The 19,823-nt window shown below is 38.8% G+C and overlaps 3 protein-coding genes across 5 annotated transcripts; all 3 read left to right on the top strand.

Annotated features, from left to right (window-relative positions):
* The first annotated feature begins 654 nt into the window (after positions 1-654).
* On the top strand, positions 655-4,677 carry LOC111233294 (zinc finger protein 525-like). The gene is made up of 3 exons (XM_022761071.1): positions 655-826; positions 2,511-3,050; positions 3,303-4,677. Exons 1-3 carry the CDS (start codon positions 655-657, stop codon positions 3,665-3,667), a joined length of 1,077 nt encoding a protein of 358 aa, XP_022616792.1. The 3' UTR covers positions 3,668-4,677.
* Positions 4,678-7,578: 2,901 nt separating this feature from the next.
* LOC111233263 (zinc finger protein 239-like) lies at positions 7,579-13,239 on the top strand. Of its 2 annotated transcripts, XM_022761039.1 has the most exons (2): positions 7,579-8,578; positions 12,193-13,239. In XM_022761039.1, the coding sequence occupies exons 1-2, from the start codon at positions 7,640-7,642 to the stop codon at positions 12,817-12,819; spliced, it is 1,566 nt and encodes a 521-aa protein (XP_022616760.1). In that variant the 5' UTR covers positions 7,579-7,639; the 3' UTR covers positions 12,820-13,239. The 2 variants fall into 2 exon arrangements, with proteins under 2 accessions (XP_022616760.1, XP_022616759.1); XM_022761038.1 differs by lacking the exon at positions 12,193-13,239 and having other exon boundaries at positions 7,579-9,099.
* Positions 13,240-15,852: 2,613 nt separating this feature from the next.
* LOC111233258 (zinc finger protein OZF-like) lies at positions 15,853-18,820 on the top strand. 2 transcript variants are annotated; one of them, XM_022761033.1, is made up of 4 exons: positions 15,853-15,981; positions 16,292-16,522; positions 16,861-18,138; positions 18,307-18,820. In XM_022761033.1, the coding sequence occupies exons 3-4, from the start codon at positions 17,001-17,003 to the stop codon at positions 18,495-18,497; spliced, it is 1,329 nt and encodes a 442-aa protein (XP_022616754.1). In that variant the 5' UTR covers positions 15,853-15,981; positions 16,292-16,522; positions 16,861-17,000; the 3' UTR covers positions 18,498-18,820. The 2 variants fall into 2 exon arrangements, with proteins under 2 accessions (XP_022616754.1, XP_022616753.1); XM_022761032.1 differs by having other exon boundaries at positions 16,861-18,820.
* Positions 18,821-19,823: the final 1,003 nt, after the last annotated feature.

Here is a 19,823-nt window from a genome sequence, read left to right as displayed (position 1 = left end):
AAGTATATTTACTTTGACCAAGTTTATTTTATGTTATATATACTTCTACTTTACTACAAAGAACAGCCAAATATTTTTCAATCTGCTACATTTACTTGACATCTGTATTAACTTTGCTGAATAATAATTTGAATTAAAAAACTTCTCCTGAGCATATAAAACATTGCTTCTGAAACCATCCATCAGTTGGTATGTATAACTTTGATTTTCATGGCCTCAGAAACACAGAGGCCATTGTATATGATTTATTTAATTTTTCATTCTTTAAATTCAACTTTACTCAAAGTATTCCATGAAAAAGGAACACACTGTGTTAATTCGCGGTGTTAACTTCTTCCACCCATACTGTTTTACTGTTTTAATACCAGTGTAGTGTTTTGCAAAATAGCCCCACAAAAAAAAGATATCTGTTAAATGTGGTACTAGAGAGAAAATAATATTTTTCCCTGTTAGGTGAAGCGACACGGATGTACCATCATCACTGAAGGCGGAAACAAAAGCTCACGTCCCCTGCCGGAACGTCAGGGTGTGACACCCAGCGGAAGTAAACAATGAAAGCGCCAGCAGCGTTAGCTGTATGGATGTGTGGAGTTAGCTTGAAGATGACGGTGTAGTCGTATCGCAGATAAATATTTCAGTGGTAACTAAGCAACAATGTCTTCAGTTCCGTATCTGAGAGAGTTTGTCAACGAGCAACTAACTGCTGCTGCTGAAGAAATATTCGGAGTCTTAGAAAAATCTATCGTCGAGTACGAGGAAGAGATCGATCGGCAGCGCAGAATGCTGGATATCGTTTGGCAACCAGAAATAAAGCTACACAGGACAGGTCTGTGAAACCAGAGTGGTCTGAATGAAAACTAACACAGGGACATGACTCATACTGGATCCTATTTGTAATCTATTGAACAAACAGGAGCAAATGATGCTTTGTTCTTACATATAGGGATGTTCAGCCGTTTATCTGATACACAGAACACCGGTGTGTTGTTTAATTGTGACCAGTTATAAGAGTGATCGCAGATTGATTTATGGCATCATGTAACTCATTACAGTATGACTTGGTATCAGATGGAAATGACCTCACATTTACGATGAGGTCTTTCTCCTGTACATAGACATATCTCAGTTATTCTCCTGCCTTCTTATCCCACTTTGTCATACAGTTGAAGTCAGACGTTTACATACACTTCGGTTGAAGTCATTAAAGTCATTCTCTAACCACTCCACAGATTTCATGTTAGCAAACTATACTTTTAGCAAGTCTGTAAGGTCATTTATTGTGAATTATACGAGTAATTTGTTTCCAGACAGATTGTTTCTCTTTTAATTCACTATATCACAGTTCCAGTGAGTCAGAAGTTTACATACTCTACACTGACTGTGCCTTTGAACTGCTTGGAAATTCCCAGAAAATGATGCCATGGCTTTAGAAATTTCTAACTGAGGTTATTGGAGTTGTACCTGTGGAAGTATTTCAAAATACTTACTTTACTTATTAGTAATAAAATACTAAGCAGATGGCTACCTTCAAACTCAGTACCTCTTGACATCATGGGAAAATCAAAAGAAATCAGTCAAGACTGCAGCAAAAATTGTAGACCTCCACCGTTCTGGTTCGTCCTTGGGAGCAATTTCCAAACACCTGAGGGTTCCACATTCACCTGTACAAACAAGAGTACGCAAATATAAACACCATGGGACCATGCAGGTGTCAGACCCCTCAGGAAGGAGACGTGGTCTGTCTCCTAGAGATGAACCTACTTTTCTGTGAAAAATGCAAATCTATCCCAGAACAACAGCAAAGGACTTGTGAAGATGCTGGAGGAATCAAGTACAAAAGTATTAGTATCGAGGATTGCACGATCGTTCTGATGATCATTGGTATCATTGTCCATCAGCACAACCCTTCCCGTATCCACAGTAAATTGAGTCCTATGTCAGCATAACCTGAAAAGCTGTTCAGCAAGGATGAAGCCACTGATCCAAAGCCACCTTAAAAAAAAAAAACAGACTACAGTTTACATCTGCACATGGGGACAAAGATCTTACTTTCTGGAGAAATGTCCTGTGGTCAGATGAAACAAAATTTGGACTGTTCTGACATAATGACGATCGTATGTTTGGAGATAAAAAGGTGAAAAACGCCATTCCAATCATGAGGGACGGGTGTGGCCGCATCAGGGACTGGTGCACATCACAAAACAGATGGCATCATGAGATAGGAAAATTATTGAAACAACATCTCAAGACAACGGCCAGGAAGTTAAAGCTCTGTCACAAATGGGTCGTCCAAATGGACAATGACTCCAGAATCGATCACCAGAAATCGCAGCACGTTGCAGCCTGTTAGATTTCTGTTTGTTTCTTGCTGTTGCTTCTTCATTTTAAACATCCCACTTTCATATGCAAGTGGATTCCTGCTAAGGGTTCTCACTTTTATTTGTTTGCTCAGACGTGTTTTTCTGTCATCAAATTAGTAATCTATTTCTTGTCTCTCTTTGTCTCTCCAGAGCTCCCACAGCAACATGTCTGTAAGGAGGAGGAGGTTCTCACTGACCAGCAGCTCTGTGACCAGGAAAGGAACTCCAGTCAGGACCAGGAGGACCCAGAGCCTCCACAGATTAAAGAGGAAGAGGAGGAACTCTGCACCAGTCAGGAGGGAGAGCGGCTTGTACTGAAGCAGGAGACTGATACCTTGATGTTGACTCCTACTAATGAGGGATATGACCACAGTGAACCAGAACCAAACAGTGACCAACAGCTCCTCTCTCACTACTCTCAAGGTAACACTGAGACAGGTAAAAAGTCTTTAAAATGTGACACCTGTGGAAGAGATTTTAAGTACAAATACCTTCTGACTGAACATCTTAGAAAACACACAGGTGAGAAGCCGTACCCTTGCAAGACCTGTGGGAAAAGATTTTGCAGAGAGTCAGCGTTGAAAGAACATGCAAGGATCCACACTGGTGAAAAACCATATTCTTGTAAGATTTGTGGGAAAGCTTTTAGAAAAAGTAATACATTGACAGATCACATGAGAACTCATACAGGTGAGAGGCCGTTCCTTTGCACGACCTGTGGAAGAAGGTTTTGCACTGAATCAGTATTAAAACAACATACAAGGATCCACACTGGTGAAAAACCATACTCTTGTGCGACATGTGGGAAAGTTTTCAGACAAAATGGTGCGTTGACAATCCACATGAGAATTCACACAGGTGAGATGCCGTACCTTTGCAACACCTGTGGGAAAAGATTTCGTAGAGAGTCAGTATTGAAACAACACACGATGATCCACACAGGTGAAAAACCATATTCTTGTGAGATTTGTGGGAAAGCTTTTAGAATAAGTCGATCCTTGACAGATCACATGAGAACTCATACAGGTGATAAGCCGTACCTTTGCAAGACCTGTGGAAAAAGATTTCATGTACCGAAATTATTGAAAGACCATATGATGATCCACACAGGTGAAAAACCATATCCTTGTGAGATTTGTGGGAAAGCTTTTAGACAAAGATGTGCTTTGAAAGTCCACATGAGAACTCATACAGGTGAGAAGCCGTACTCCTGTAACACCTGTGCGAAAAGATTCAAACAGATTTCAGCATTAAATTGTCATTTGAGAACCCACACAGGTGAGAAGCCGTACACCTGCAACACCTGAGAGAAAAGTCAGTCAGAGAATATACTTGTGAAGGCACCTAAGAATTCATATAGATTAGAAGTAACATACTTGAAATATACAATCACATACAAACTTATATTTACTTTTACTACGACATGTGGGAGAGTGTTCAGACTTGGCGGTGCATTGACAGTCCACATGAGAAGAATTTAAATTGGAGAGAAACCACATCACTGAAACACCGGCAGGAAAAGATGAAAAGTGAAGAGCCTCATAATTGCAGCTCTTGTGGGAAAAGTTTTTTCTCAAATCACACAGTTGAAAAAATCACCTGAGAATCAGTTTACTGGAGAGTTTATTTGAGAGGGTTCAGCAACTGAATGAAATACACTTTTGCAACAGATACTTCTCTGTAATTGAATGTAGAACATTTCCCACAGAGGTCACAGCATCTCAGTTGCATGTTGTACATGAGCAACAATGTTATCAAGTTTTGTTGAGTTCATTTTTGCTCATTTTTCCTTCATGTATTACTCATATTTCTTTTTGCAGCTGCATTTCTTTGAAAAAATCTGTTTCACATTGAGTGCATAGTTGCTACAAATTTAATTGATTGTCCTCTTAAGTTGGTATAATTTTTTTTTACCATTTTGTACATGTGGACTTTGAACTCTGTCATGTTGAAGCTAAGAACCCCTGTTTGTATTTTGTGAATGAATGAATTTGACATATCTGATATACTAGTTTGATGCTTTAGCGAGGAAACACAAACGTGCTGTAGAAAATGAATGTATTGTAAATAAACTGAGTTACCTTTGTCTAAGGATTTTGATGCTAAGAATATTCCCTGGTGCTGAACCTTGACACAATCCTGTCTCTGGGCTCATCAGGAAGTTCCTTCCTCCTCATGGCTCTTTATTATTAATTGTCAGCTGTGAGACAATCTAAGGACATATATGTTCAATGTGAAAAAACCTGAAATGACTCAAAATGTTCCAAATGCACTGTATGGATGTGATTACAATTAGAGAATCAATGGAGTGATGAGAATGGCCTCAAATAAAAGACCCATTATTGATGAGCACTGGTACAGTATGCGCTTTGGTCTCGAAAGGTAAAAACAAAATGTACATATATTCTGAACTCTGCCTAAGTACATTGATTATTCTCCGAAGGACAAGAGTGCATCTAAATTACACACACATCTGAAATATTGAAACCTTTAGTTTAAAAAAATAACTTCATGGTATACAGTATGTACTAATACATTACTAAATTGTGTTGTTTATATTGTATGCATTATATAGTTTTACTTTGCTACATTTCAGAGGCAAATATATTTTTTAATCCCCTACATTCTCTTGGCAGCTATAGTTACTTGGCTGAATATTATTTAAATACAAAACCTTAAAATGAACTTGTAAAACATGCTTCCCTATTTACTTCTTCCAGTGCTTGTAAGTAAAATACAAAATTATTGTTCATTTAATATTTTTAAAAAGACATTAGTTAAATGTTGTACGGAGAAAATAACATAATTTACATTTGAGATGAAGCAACGCAGATGTCCAATCATAACTGAGGGCAGAAACAAAAGCTCACGTTCCCTGTCGGAACATCAGACTGTGACACCCAGCGGAAGTAAATAATGAAAGCGATAGCAGCTTTAGCTGCATGGACGTGTGGAGCTAGCTTGAAGACGACGGTGTAGTCGTATCGCAGATAAATATTTCAGTGGTAATGAAGCAACAATGTCTTCAGTTCAGTATCTGAGAGAGTTTGTCAACGAGCGACTAACTGCTGCTGCTGAAGAAATATTCGGAGTCTTTGAACAAACTATCGTCGAGTACGAGGAAGAGATCGATCGTCAGCGCAGACTGCTGGATATCGTTTGGAAACCCGAAATAAAGCTACACAGGACAGGTCTGTGAAACAGAATGGTATGAATGAAAACTAACACTGATCAGAGCTCTACGCTTACATTTGCTTTTAGGGTCACATATCAAATTTTTTTATCAGTAAACATTCAACATCAAACAAACAGGTTGTATAAGACACAGGGGAAACTGACTGAACTAAAAGATTATAGAAGAATTGTGAAACGAAGAACAAACAAAGGAAATGAATGCATCGTGCTTTACTGCAGTCTTTGTTGTCGTGATTTGGGAGCAGGTCAGGACCACTGTGAAGTAATTTCTTTTTTAAATCTTAGTGTTTTTATCCTGTTTCGTGCTTCGGTTTTACTCACAGCACTTTGTGTGCTGCTTGTGGTTTGTTTTGCACTGTCTCTACTGTATTTGTATATTTTTATCCTTTTGGGATAATTTAAGTGTGTTCTGTGTGAGTTGAATTTGGATAAAATAAGACAAACCAAGACCTGAGTTTTTCTATCATGACATTACTAAACTATGTGTTGTGTCCTTTGTCCCTCCAGAGCTCCCACAGCAACATGTCTGTAAGGAGGAGGAGGTTCTCACTGACCAGCAGCTCTGTGACCAGGAGAGGAACTCCAGTCTGGACCAGGAGGACCCAGAGCCTCCACAGATTAAAGAGGAAGAGGAGGAACTCTGCACCAGTCAGGAGGGAGAGCAGCTTGTACTGAAGCAGGAGACTGATACCTTTATGTTGACTCCTACTAATGAGGGTAATGACCAACAGCTCCTCTTTCACTACTCTCAAGGTAACACAGGTAAAAAGTCTTAAAATGTGACACCTGTGGAAGTACAAGTACCTTCTCATTGAACATCTTAGAAAACACACAGGTGAGAAGCCGTACCCTTGCAAGACCTGTGGGAAAAGATTTTGTAGAGAGTCAGCGTTGAAAGAACATACAAGGATCCACACTGGTGAAAAACCATATTCTTGTGAGACTTGTGGGAAAGTTCTCAGACAAAATGGTGCGTTGACAATCCACATGAGAATTCACACAGGTGAGATGCCGTACCTTTGCAACACCTGTGGGAAAAGATTTCATATACCGAAATTATTGAAAGACCATGTGATGATCCACACAGGTGAAAAACCATATCCTTGTGAGGTTTGTGGGAAAGCTTTTAGACAAAGATGTGCTTTGAAAGTCCACATGAGAACTCATACAGGTGAGAAGCCGTACTCCTGTAACACCTGTGCGAAAAGATTCAAACACATTTCAGCATTAAATTCCCATTTGAAAACCCACACAGGTGAGAAGCCGTACTCCTGCAACACCTGAGAGAAAAGATTCAGTCAGAGAATATACTTGTGAAGGCACCTAAGAATTCATATAGATTAGAAGTAACATACTTGAAACATACAATCACATACAAACTTATATTTACTTTTACCACAATATGTGGGAGAGCGTTCAGACTTGGTGGTGCATTGACAGTCCACAGGAAAAGAATTCACATTGGAGAGAAACCACATCACTGAAACACTGGCGGGAAAAGATGAAAAGTGAAGAGCCTCATAATTGCAGCTCTTGTGGGAAAAGTTTTTTCTCAAATCACACAGTTGAAAAAATCACCTGAGAATCAGTTTACTGGAGAGTTTATTTGAGAGGGTTCAGCAACTGAATGAAATACACTTTTGCAACAGATACTTCTCTGTAATTGAATGTAGAACATTTCCCACAGTGGTCACAGCATCTCAGTTGCATGTTGTCACATTTCACAGAGCATAGTTCCTACAAATTTAATTGATTGACAGATCACTGCTGATTGTGGTGTGTTGATAGTGTTCAACTTATAAACATCTTATCACTCCCATTTCACTGGTAGAGTGACACAAATGATAATTCACTTTGTGTATTGATGCTATTTCTCACATCCCTTTGTCCCTCCAGAGCTCCCACAGCAACGTGTCTGCAAGGAGGAGGAGGTTCTCACTGACCAGCAGCTCTGTGACCAGGAGAGGAACTCCAGTCTGGACCAGGAGGACCCAGAGCCTCCACAGATTAAAGAGGAAGAGGAGGAACTCTGCACCAGTCTGGAGGGAGAGCAGCTTGTACTGAAGCAGGAGACTGATACTTTTATGTTGACTCCTACTAACGAGGGTAATGACCAACAGCTCCTCTCTCACAACTCTCCTGTAGCTGAGAGCCAAGATCAGGAAGGAAGCAAGGATGTAGACCCAGAATCAACTAGAAATGCAGAGACACAACCAAAGAAAAGACATCACAAAAACACAAGTCACAGTGACAACGTATACAACTCTCCCACAACAAAGAGTCACTGTAACACTCAGACAGGTGAAAAGTCATTCAAATGCGACACTTGTGGAAAACTTTTTAAGAATAAGTCCAAATTGAAAATACATCAGAGACACCACACAGGTGAAAAGCCATACTTTTGCGAAACATGTGGGAAAAGTTTCAGAACAAGTACGGGTCTGTTGATCCACAGGAGAACCCACACAGGTGAGAAGCCATATACATGCAACACCTGTGGGAAGAAATTTACTAACAATTCAGCCTTGAGTAAGCATACAAGAACCCACACAGGTGAGAAGCCGTACACCTGCAATACCTGTGGGAAAAAAATTAGTAACAAGTCAGACTTGAATAAACATACAAGAACTCACACTGGTGAGAAGCCATATTTTTGTGAAACGTGTGGGAAGGGTTTCAGTACTAGTGCATGCTTGTTGGTCCATGTCAGAATCCACACAGGTGAGAAGCCGTACACCTGCAACACCTGTGGGAAAAAGTTTAGTGACAAGTCAGACTTGAGTAAGCACACAAGAACCCACACTGGTGAGAAGCCACATTTTTGTGAAACATGTGGGAAAGGTTTCACTACTCGTACAGTCTTGTTGGTTCACATGAGAATCCACACAGGTGAGAAGCCTTATTCTTGTGAAACATGTGGGAAAGATTTCAGAACTTCTTATGAATCCTTGGTCCACATGAGAATCCACACAGGTGAGAAGCCGTACACCTGTGACATCTGTGGGAAAAAGTTCAGTCAGAGGGTGCACTTGGTAAGACATGTAATAATCCATACACATAAAAAGTCATAATTCCTTAACATGTGGGTGAGCTTTCAGACTTAGTGGAGAACTGACAGTCCACATGAGAAGAGCACATATTGATGAGAAACCACATAACTTCTCTTCTACCTTCTGTTTCCCTGTGTGTGTCTTAGCCCTGGTTAACCAAGTTGAATACTGACTAACATGTTTTGTTCTTCAGGCTCTGAGTTTCACCTCTTTTTAATTTGAAAAGAAATAATGGGAACAACATTAAATTAATGAGTCTCAGATTTACTTTGCATTGGTTTACGTAACTATTGGACTGTGTCTGTGCTTATAATTGAATCTCTAAAATTTCCCATTGAGAAAGTTTCACAATATCTTAGTTTAATGTAGTATATTGTCATCAGTGCCATCAAGTTTGGTTAAACAAGCCTCATTTTCCCCTCCATATGACGGTGTTACTTATATTTCTGTTTGCGGCAAAATTTCTTTGAAACAACTGTAATCTCCCAAATATTGGCAAACTTTTTATTTCACAGTTAGTGCATACAACTGTGAATTTAAAAAAAAAAAAATATATATATATATATATATGATGCTCTACCTCGATTATGTTAGTTGATTATTAACTTTGATGCTGAAGCTGAGAAACCCTCTAGTGTTGTTGGGTCACTTATGTTGTCATGCTACCAACTTCAATCTTTTCTTGTCTAGAGCATGTCCTTTCATTTTATATTTTTATTTTTTCGTGATTGAATCAAATTGATGTATAAAATGTTTTACAAAAAGTGCTATATGAATAAACTGACTTTATTTTGTCAAATATTTTTGATAGTAAAGATTTTTCCGTAAATGTTGGTTGTTCAGACCAGTGTTTCCACATTGATGATTGAACAATAACTATACCTGTTTGTAAGTGGTAGTAATGTCAACAGCGTAACATGGTAACATGGGCATTAAAATGTTGTTTTTCTGATCTTGTGCAATTATAAATACAAATTAAAAGATTTGAAAAGTTATAATGTAAGAATATAAGATTAACAATGAAGAAATTATGTCATATATACTTAAATACATTTCACAGGCACATATACTTTTTATTCCACTACATTCACTTGATGGATGCAGTTACTTTGCCATATACAATTTACACAAAAAAATTTTAGCTATAATTAGCTTATGAAACATGTCTTATTCAACCATAAAGTGGTCAGAGAAGTAAGTGAAGAAATAGATATCTTCACCTCATCCAGCCTCCACCTCATTGTTTATTAAATACTTAAAAACTTATTATTTGCAAAATAACCCCAAAAGACATCAGTTGAATGTGGTAGTTCAGAGATAATGACATAATTTCCCTGTGAAATGAAGTGACACAGATGTACAATCATAACTGAAGGTGGAAATAAAACCTTACTCACGTCCCCTGCCGGAACTTCACAGTGTGACACCCAGCGGAAGTAAACAAGCGTGCTAGTAGCGTTAACTGCAGGTATGTGTGGAGCTAGCTTGGGGACGACAGTGTAGTCGTATCGCAGATAAAATGTTTTATAAAAGGTGCTATATTATAAACTGACTTTATTTTTTCAAATATTTTTGATAGTAAAGATTTTTCGCTAAATGTTGTTTGTTCAGACCAGTGTTACCACATTGATAAATTAACTATACCTGTCTGTCATTAGTTTAAGTGGTAGTAATGCCAACAGCGATCAGTGCCTGAAGTAACATGGGCATTAAAATGCTTTTTTTTATTTTTTAATTTCTTGTGCAATTATAAATACAAATAAAAAGATTTGAAAAGTGATAATGTAAGAATATCAGATTAACAATGAAGAATTTATGTCATGTAAAATACATTTCCCAGGCACATGTACTTTTTAGTCTACTACATTCACGTGATTGACGCAGTTACTTTGCTGAATACATTTTACACAAAAAATGAGCTATAATTAGCTTATGAAACATTTCTTATTCAACCATCCAGTAATCAGAGAAGTAGGTGAAAAAATAGATATCTCCACTTCATCCATCTGCTAAGAAACAATGAAAAAGAATAAAAACATTAAGTCCGAGCAAAGCTGGGTTTGGTTTATTACTGAATTACATTATATTTTTAAGTAGCATAGGAAGGAACTAGATGAATGTGACAATGTGACTTCTTCTGTCCCTGCTAGTTAAATACGAAGTTATTATTTGCGAAAAAGCTCCAAATCACATCAGTTAAATTTGGTAGTTCAGAGATAATAACCTAATTCCCATGTGAAATGAAGCGACACAGGTGTACATTCATACCTGAAGGTGGAAATAAAAGTTAACTCGAGTCCCCTGCCGGAACTTCACAGTGTGACACCTAGCGGAAGTATAAAATGTAACGGCGCGAAAAACGTTAGACGATGTGTGGAGTTAGCTTGGAAACCACGGTGTAGTCGTATCGCAGATAAATATTTCAGTTGTAACGAAGCAACAATGTCTTCAGTTCAGTATCTGAGAGAGTTTGTCAACGAGCGACTAACTGCTGCTGCTGAAGAAATATTCGGAGTCTTTGAACAAACTATCGTCGAGTACGAGGAAGAGATCGATCGTCAGCGCAGACTGCTGGATATAGTTTTGAAACCGGAAATAAAGCTACACAGGACAGGTCTGTGAAACAGAATGGTATGAATGAAAACTAACACTGATCAGAGCTCTACGCTTATTTGCTTTTAGGGTCACATATCAAATTTTTTTATCAGTAAACATTCAACATCAAACAAACAGGTTGTATAAGACACAGGGGAAACTGACTGAACTAAAAGATAATAGAAGAATTGTGAAACGAAGAACAAAGGAAATTAATGCATCGTTCTTTATTGCAGTCTTTGTTGTCGATTTGGAAGCAGGCCAGGACCACTGTAGAAGTAATTTCTTTTTTTTTTTCCTTTTTTTTTCTTTTAGTGTTTTTATCCTGTTTCGTGCTTCAGTTTTACTCACAGCACTTTGTGTGCTGCTTGTGATTTGTTTTGCACTGTCTCTACTGTATTTGTATATTTTTATCCTTTTGGGATAATTTAAGTGTGTTCTGTGTGAGTTGAATTTGGATAAAATAAGACAAACCAAGACCTGAGTTTTTCTATCATGACATTACTAAACTATGTGTTGTGTCCTTTGTCCCTCCAGAGCTCCCACAGCAACATGTCTGTAAGGAGGAGGAGGTTCTCACTGACCAGCAGCTCTGTGACCAGGAGAGGAACTCCAGTCTGGACCAGGAGGACCCAGAGCCTCCACAGACTAAAGAGGAAGAGGAGGAACTCTGCTCCAGTCAGGAGGGAGAGCAGCTTGTACTGAAGCAGGAGACTGATACCTTGATGTTGACTCCTACTAATGAGGAAAGTGACCAACAGCTCCTCTCTCACAACTCTCCTGTAGCTGAGAGCCAAGATCAGGAAGGAAGCAAGGATGTAGACCCAGAATCAACAGGAAGTGAAGAGACACAACCAAAGAAGAGACGTCACAAAAACACAAATCACAGTGACTACGTCTATAACTCTCCCACAGCAACGAGACCTTGTAACGATCAGACAGGTGAAAAGTCATTCAAATGCGACACTTGTGGAAAAGTTTTTAAGTATGAGTCCAAATTGAAAATACATCAGAGACGCTACACAGGTGAGAAGCCATATTTTTGCCAAACGTGTGGGAAAAGTTTCAGCTCAAATCCGTGTCTGTCAGTTCACATGAGAATCCACACAGGCGAGAAGCCATATTCCTGCAAAACCTGTGGGAAGAAATTTACTCACAATTCATGCTTTAGGAACCATACAAGAACCCACACAGGTGAGAGGCCGTATACTTGCAATACCTGTGGAAAGAAATTTACTAACAGCACAGGCTTGAGGAACCATACAAGAACCCACACAGGTGAAAAGCCATATTTTTGTGAAACGTGTGACAGCGTTTTCACTACGCGTACAAGCTTGTTGGTCCACATGAGAATCCACACAGGTGAGATGCCCTACACCTGCAACACCTGTGGGAGAAAATTTCGTGGGAGGACATCCTTAAGCACGCATACAAGAACGCACACAGGGGAGAAGCCATATTTTTGTGAAAGGTGTGGGAAAAGTTTCGCTACTAAGCAAATGATGTTAATCCACATGAGAATCCACACAGGGGAGAAGCCATACCCCTGTGACATCTGTGGGAAAATGTTCAGTCAGAAGCCACACTTGGTGACACATCTGAAGATCCATAAAAAATAAAAATTCATGTAATTCCTGAACATGTTGGAGAGCTTTCAGACTGAATGGGGAATTGACAGTCCATATGTAAAGAGCCTTTGAAAAATGATCTTGGAAAAGTATTAGTTTTACAGTGAGTGCATAGATTCTAAGAATATAAATGACTGAACTCTGAAATATTGTTGAATTTTAGATTTTTATGCCCTATCACAGTTATGAGTGGGCTGGTCTGTAATGTTAAAGCCGAGAAACTCTCAACGCTGTTTTGTCACTTATGTGGTCATTTAACCATCTAGTTCATTTTGTATTGATCATGTGCATTCATTTGTTATTTTTAATAATTTTTTGATTGGATGAATTTGATGTAGTTTGTATGTTCTCAAGTTTTAGAAGTGATGCACAAAGATAGGTTGTAGAGGGTGAACTACATTGTTTTGTAAAAGATGCTATACAAATAAACTGACTTTGATCAAAGCATTTAATAATGAAAATATTTCTTTCAGTGCTGGTTGTTCAGGTTGATCTCACACTGATGGATCTGATAAAATGACAAAAGCTTTGCAGGGTGATAATGTATAATAACAGATTCACACTGAAGTCTAGATCTACAAGGACACTGTTCATAGAGGCTGGAGGTGGATGTGAAGACGAACCATCTTGAACCCACACAGCACACTTTTCTACATCTGTTTTGGAATTCCCTTGCAGTTTCCTCCAACCTTCAGGGTTATGGAAATTTTGACTTTGTTGAAAGTTTCATCTGGAGGCGTTCCAGGTAAGAGGAAGATGCGAGTTCACCTGGATGTTCTTAAACAGCAAGCCAAGCCTCTTTATGTCACATGACTTTGTTAACATAAGACCTCAAAGATATGTAAGATGATGGCATCCTTCAAGGTGTAGTTGTAATTCATAGAGTTGCTGCTATAGCCATAACTTGAGTTCTTTTCAGAGTTCAATTAAAACATGCAACAGGTGCTTTTATGTTGCAGCTCACAAGCTAGGGTTGAAGTTACAGTACATTATTATACAGTAGTTTTATCCAGAAGTAACCTTACAAAACATGGAGGAGCTTTCAGACTTAGTGGAGAATTGACAGTCCACATGAGAAGAGCACATATTGATGAGAAACCACATAACTTCTCTTCTACCTTCTGTTTCCCTGTGTGTGTCTTAGCCCTGGTTAACCAAGTTGAATACTGACTAACATGTTTTGTTCTTCAGGCTCTGAGTTTCACCTCTTTTTAATTTGAAAAGAAATAATGGGAACAACATTAAATAAATGAGTGTGCTTTAGTTTGCGTTGGTTCACATAACTATAGCACTATGTGTCTTGTCTGTAATAAATGTATAGAATTTCCAATTTGAGATGGTGTCACAATATCTTAGTTAAATGTAGTATGTTGTCAGTGCCATCAACGTTGATTAAACTAGCATAATCTTTTTCTTTGTATCCTTCATTCCTTCTATCTTCCTTCAGATGAACTATCATAACCGGAGGCGGAAACTTAAGCTAACTCACGTCTCCAAGCCGGAATAACAAAGTGTGACACCCGGCGGAAGTATACAATGTAATCGCGGGAATAGTGTTAGCTGTAGGTTGTATGGACTTAGCTCGAAGACGATAGTGTAGTCGTATCGCAGATAAATATTTCAGTGGTAACTAAGCAACAATGTCTTCAGTTCAGTATCTGAGAGAGTTTGTGAACGAGCGACTAACTGCTGCTGCTGAAGAAATATTCGGAGTCTTTGAAAAAACTATCGTCGAGTACGAGGAAGAGATCGATCGTCATTGAAACCCGAAATAAAGCTACACAGGACAGGTCTGTAAAACCAGAAAGGTCAGAATGAAAACTAACACAGGAACGTGACTCATACTGGATCCTGATTAGAGCTTTACTCTAACATGTGGTTTAAATTTTCACTGTTGCGCATGAAAGAAAAAGTTTGGGGCAGTTTGTTTTTATATGTAAAGAAATAACACGACTGAGTCTCTTACTTTTAATGACTAAACATTAAACATACAGATTGTATAAGACACAGGAGAAACTGACTGAACTACAAGATTATAGAAGAATTGTGAAACAAAGACCAAACAAGGGGAATGAATGCTTCTGTATTCTGCTTTCATGCATCTCTTTTCAAACAGCTTTCAGTCAATGGCTGCCCGGTAATCGACCAAACGTTGGTTGTTGACACAGATATGTGTTTTGACATGGACAGAGGATATTTTTGGATAGTAGTGCAGCAGAGAGGCAGCAGTCTTTGTTGTCATGACTGGGAGCAGGTCAGGACCACTGTGAAATGACTCATTTTAACTTTTGTTGTTTTTATCCTTTTTTCTGCTTTAGTTTTACACACAGCATTTTGTTTGCTTTGCAAACTCTTATTTTACTTTTTATTTATTTTATACTTTCTGTACATTTGTTATTTGTGAGTTGTCTTAGAATAAAACAAGACCAAACCAATATCTGTGTTTTCCATCATCACATTAGTAACCTCTTTCCTTTATCCTTCAGAGCTCCCACAGCGCCATGTATGTAAGGAGGATGAGGTTTTCGCTGACCAGCAGCTCTGTGACCAGGAGAGGAACTCCAGTGTTGGAAGTCATTTCGAATTCTGAAATAAAGCTACACAGGACAGGTCAGTGAAACCAGAATGGTCTGAATGAAAACTAACACAGGAGTTTATTTACTCAGAGATCCAGTTTCGTAACATCACATCACTTACTGAAATTAAATGTGTCTGATCGTGTGTCCCTCACGTTCCACTGTCATGGACCACCTCCCATCTGCCCATACTGATTCTTATTGATTCAGATCACTGCTGATTGTGGTGTGTTGATAGTGTTCATCTTATAAACATCTTATCACTCCCATTTTACTGGTAGAGTGACACACATGATAAGTCACTTTGTATAGTGATGCTATTTCTCACATCCCTTTGTCCCTCCAGAGCTCCCACAGCAACTTGTCTGTAAGGAGGAGGAGGTTCTCCCTGACTAGCAGCTCTGTGACCAGGAGAGGAACTCCAGTCTGGACCAGGAGGACCCAGAGCCTCCACAGATTAAAGAGGAAGAGGAGGAACTCTGCTCCAGTCAGGAGGGAGAGCAGCTTGTACTGAAGCAGGAGACTGACAGACTGCTGGACATCGTTTGGAAACCTGAAAAATATCTATGCAGGACAGGTCTGTAGAATCAGAATGGTCTGGATGAAAACTAACAGGAGCTTTTTATACCCAATATCCGGTTTTGTAACTTCCCATTATTTACTGAGATTAAATGTGTCTGATTGTGTGTCCCTCTTGTTCCACTGTCATGTACAACCTGTCATCTGCACATACTGATTCTTATTAATACAGATCACTGCTGATTGTGGTGTGTTGATAGTGTTCATCTTATAAACATCTTATCACTCCCATTTCACTGGTAGAGTGACTCAAATGATAATTCACTTTGTGTATTGATGCTATTTCTCACATCCCTTTGTCCCTCCAGAGCTCCCACAGCAACATGTCTGTAAGGAGGAGGAGGTTCTCACTGACCGGCAGTTCTGTGACCAGGAGAGGAACTCCAGTCTGGACCAGGAGGACCCAGAGCCTCCACAGATTAAAGAGGAAGAGGAGGAACTCTTCACCAGTCAGGAGGGAGAGCAGCTTGTACTGAAGCAGGAGACAGACAGACTGCTGGACATCGTTTGGGAACCTGAAATAAAGCTATGCAAGACAGGTCTGTAGAATCAGAATGGTCTGGATGAAAACTAACATAGGGACTTAATTACTAAGTACCAAGGAGGATTAAGGACACATTTGAAATAAAAAAAAAAACATAGAATATTGATTTGAAAAAAAGAATGTCCACGTGTGGCCGTAATCCTATTCTGTAACTCAGATCTCGTTTTGAAACATCACATCATTTACTGATATTAATGTCATGTTCGACTGTCATATACCACCTTTCATCTGTACTGATTCTTATTTAACAGACCACTTATTTAACAGACCACTGTATCAGGCACTTTTTAATATTTATGTTGCACCTATTTCTCATGTCCTTTTTCTCTCCAGAGCTCCCACAGCAACCTGTCTGTAAGGAGGAGGAGGTTCTCCAGGATCCAGAGCCTCCACATATTAAAGAGGAAGAGGAGGAACTCTGCAGCAGTCAGGAGGGAGAGCAGCTTGTACTGAAGCAGGAGAAGGATACCTTTATGTCAATAACTATTAATGAGGAAAGTGACCATCAGCTTCTCTCTCACAACTCTCCTGTAGCTGTGAGCCAAGCTCAGAAAGGAAGCAAGCATGTAGACCCAGAATCAAAAAGTCACTGTAACACACAGACAGGCAAAAAGTCTTTCACATGTGACACTTGTGGAAAGGTTTTTAAAAATAAGTCCACTTTGAAAATACATCAGAGACACCACACAGGTGAGAGGCCATACACTTGTAAAATATGTGGGAAAGCTTCCAGATATAACAGTATGAAACTCCACATGAGGACTCACACGGGTGAAAAGCCGTATTCTTGTAGCTTCTGTGGGGAAAAATTCAGTCGGACATTCACATTGAAAACTCATTTAAGAACTCACACAGGTGAGAAGCCATATTTTTGTGAAACGTGTGGGAAAAATTTCAGATCAAGCACAGGCCTTTTGATCCACATGAGAACCCACACAGGGGAGAAGCCGTACACCTGCAACACATGTGGGAAAAAATTTAGTGATGGGTCAGCCTTCAATAAGCATACAAAAACCCACACAGGTGAGAAGCCATACACCTGCAACACCTGTGGGAAAAAATTTAGTAACAAGTATGACTTGACTAAGCATACAAGAACCCACACAGGTGAGAAGCCTTATTGTTGTGAAACGTGTGGGAAAGGTTTCACTTCCAGTACACGCTTGTTGGTCCACATGAGAACCCACACAGGGGAAAAGCCATTCACCTGCAACACCTGTGGGAAAAAATTTAGTGAGAAGTCAGTCTTGAGTAAGCATACAAAAATCCACACAGGTGAGAAGCCATACACCTGCAACACCTGTGGGAAGAACTTCAGTAACAAGTATGACTTGACTAAACATACAAGAACCCACACAGGTGAAATGCTACATTTTTGTGAAACATGCGGGAAAGGTTTCAGTACCCGTACAAACTTGTTTATCCACAAGACAATCCACACAGGTGAGAAGCCTTATTCTTGTGAAATATGTGGGAAAGATTTCAGAACTTCTTATGAATCCTTGGTCCATATGAGAACCCACACAGGTGAGAGGCCGTACACCTGCAACACATGTGGGAAAAAATTTAGTACCAACTCAGACTTGAGTAAGCATACAAGAATCCATACAGGTGAGAAGCCATATTCGTGTACCATCTGTGGGGAAAAATTCAGTTTCAGACCAACATTGAAAATTCATTTAAGTACTCACACAGGTGAGGAGCCATATGTTTGCGAAACATGTGGGAAAGGTCTCAAATCAAGTAAAGGCCTCTTGATCCACATGAGAACCCACACAGGTGAGAAGCCATACCTTTGCAACACCTGTGGAAAAAGATTTAACAACAAGTCAGCTTTGACAAGGCATACTAGAACCCACACCGGTGAGAAGCCGTACCCCTGTCACATCTGTGGGAAAAGATTCAGTCTGAAAACACACTTGGTAAGACATGTAACAATCCATACAAATAAAAAGTCATGTACTCGCTGAACATGTCGGAGAGCTTCAGACTTAATGGGGAATTGACAGTCCACATGAGTAGAGCATTGAAAAATGGCCTTGGAAAAATCTTTTTTTTTTTTTTACAATGACTGCAGAGTTTCTAAGAATATAAATGACTGAACTTTGAAATGTTAATGTTTTTATACTGTACCATAGGTATAGGGGTGGACAAAAGTCTGTGTTGAAGCTGAGTAATCCTCAAATGCTGTTGAGTCACATGTGGTCATCTTACCAACAAGTTTTTTTATCTAGACCATGTCGTTTCATTTGATATTTTAAAAATAATTTTCTGATTGAATCAGTTTGATGTAATTTGTATTTTCTAATGTTTTAGAGGTGACATACAAACACAAGTTGTAGAAGATGAACTACATTGTTTTTTAAAAGGTGCTATGTACATAAGCTGATTTTTGTCGAACAAATTTTGATAATAAAAATATTTCCTTCAGTGCTGTTTGCAGGCTACTAATGTAAGAATACTAGATTCACACTGAAGTCTGAAATATAAAGCCATGAACCCACACAGCACACTTTTAAAGGTCTATGCTTGAATTATTCTCAATATCAGTTTTCCTTACCTCAGAGGGTTATGGAAATTTTGACTTTGTTGGAACAGTTTCGTATGGAGGTATTACAGGCTAGAGCAAGAGGCATGTTTGCCTGAATGCTGTAAAAAGGCGATTCAAGCCTCTTGAGGTCAGTCATATGACTTTGTTGACATAACATAAAGGATATTTAGAAGGATGGCATCCCTCAAGGTGAAGATCTTTGTGACAGTCATCATTTAGTTTCATAGATTTATAGCTATAGTCATAATTTTTCTTTTCAGTTAAATTATAAAATGCAATACTTGCTGGTGGTGAAGTTAAAATATAATGTGATACAGTTTGGTTATTATATCAATTAACATGTCTCATATTGAACATGGATATTTACACAGATTGAATGTTAACTGAAGCCATTTATTCAAGTATGTTAGCCTGAGTATGACATTGATTGTCCTCAGATGGCCAAGACTGAATATAAATTACACAATAAAAATACTGAATACGTGAATTAAACAAATAAATTCTCAGATTTGTTTTCCTTTGAGTCACTTTATTTTGTGTTATAGATACTTCTACATCTGTACATTTCACAGTCAAATATACTTTTAGTCCACTACATTTACTGTATATAGCAGCTATAGTTACTTTCCTGAATAAGATTTTATACATAAAAACTTGGAATGATCTTATAAAAAATGATGCCGTATTGAAAATTCCGTCTCCATCATCATGGCACCAACACAGAGAGGGGCCATTGTCCATGAGC

Source organism: Seriola dumerili, unplaced genomic scaffold (genome assembly GCF_002260705.1).
Source record: "Seriola dumerili isolate Sdu_G_001 unplaced genomic scaffold, Sdu_1.0 BDQW01000383.1, whole genome shotgun sequence".
NCBI classification, from domain to species: Eukaryota; Metazoa; Chordata; class Actinopteri; order Carangiformes; family Carangidae; genus Seriola; species Seriola dumerili.
This window is presented reverse-complemented; position numbering and strand designations above follow the sequence as displayed.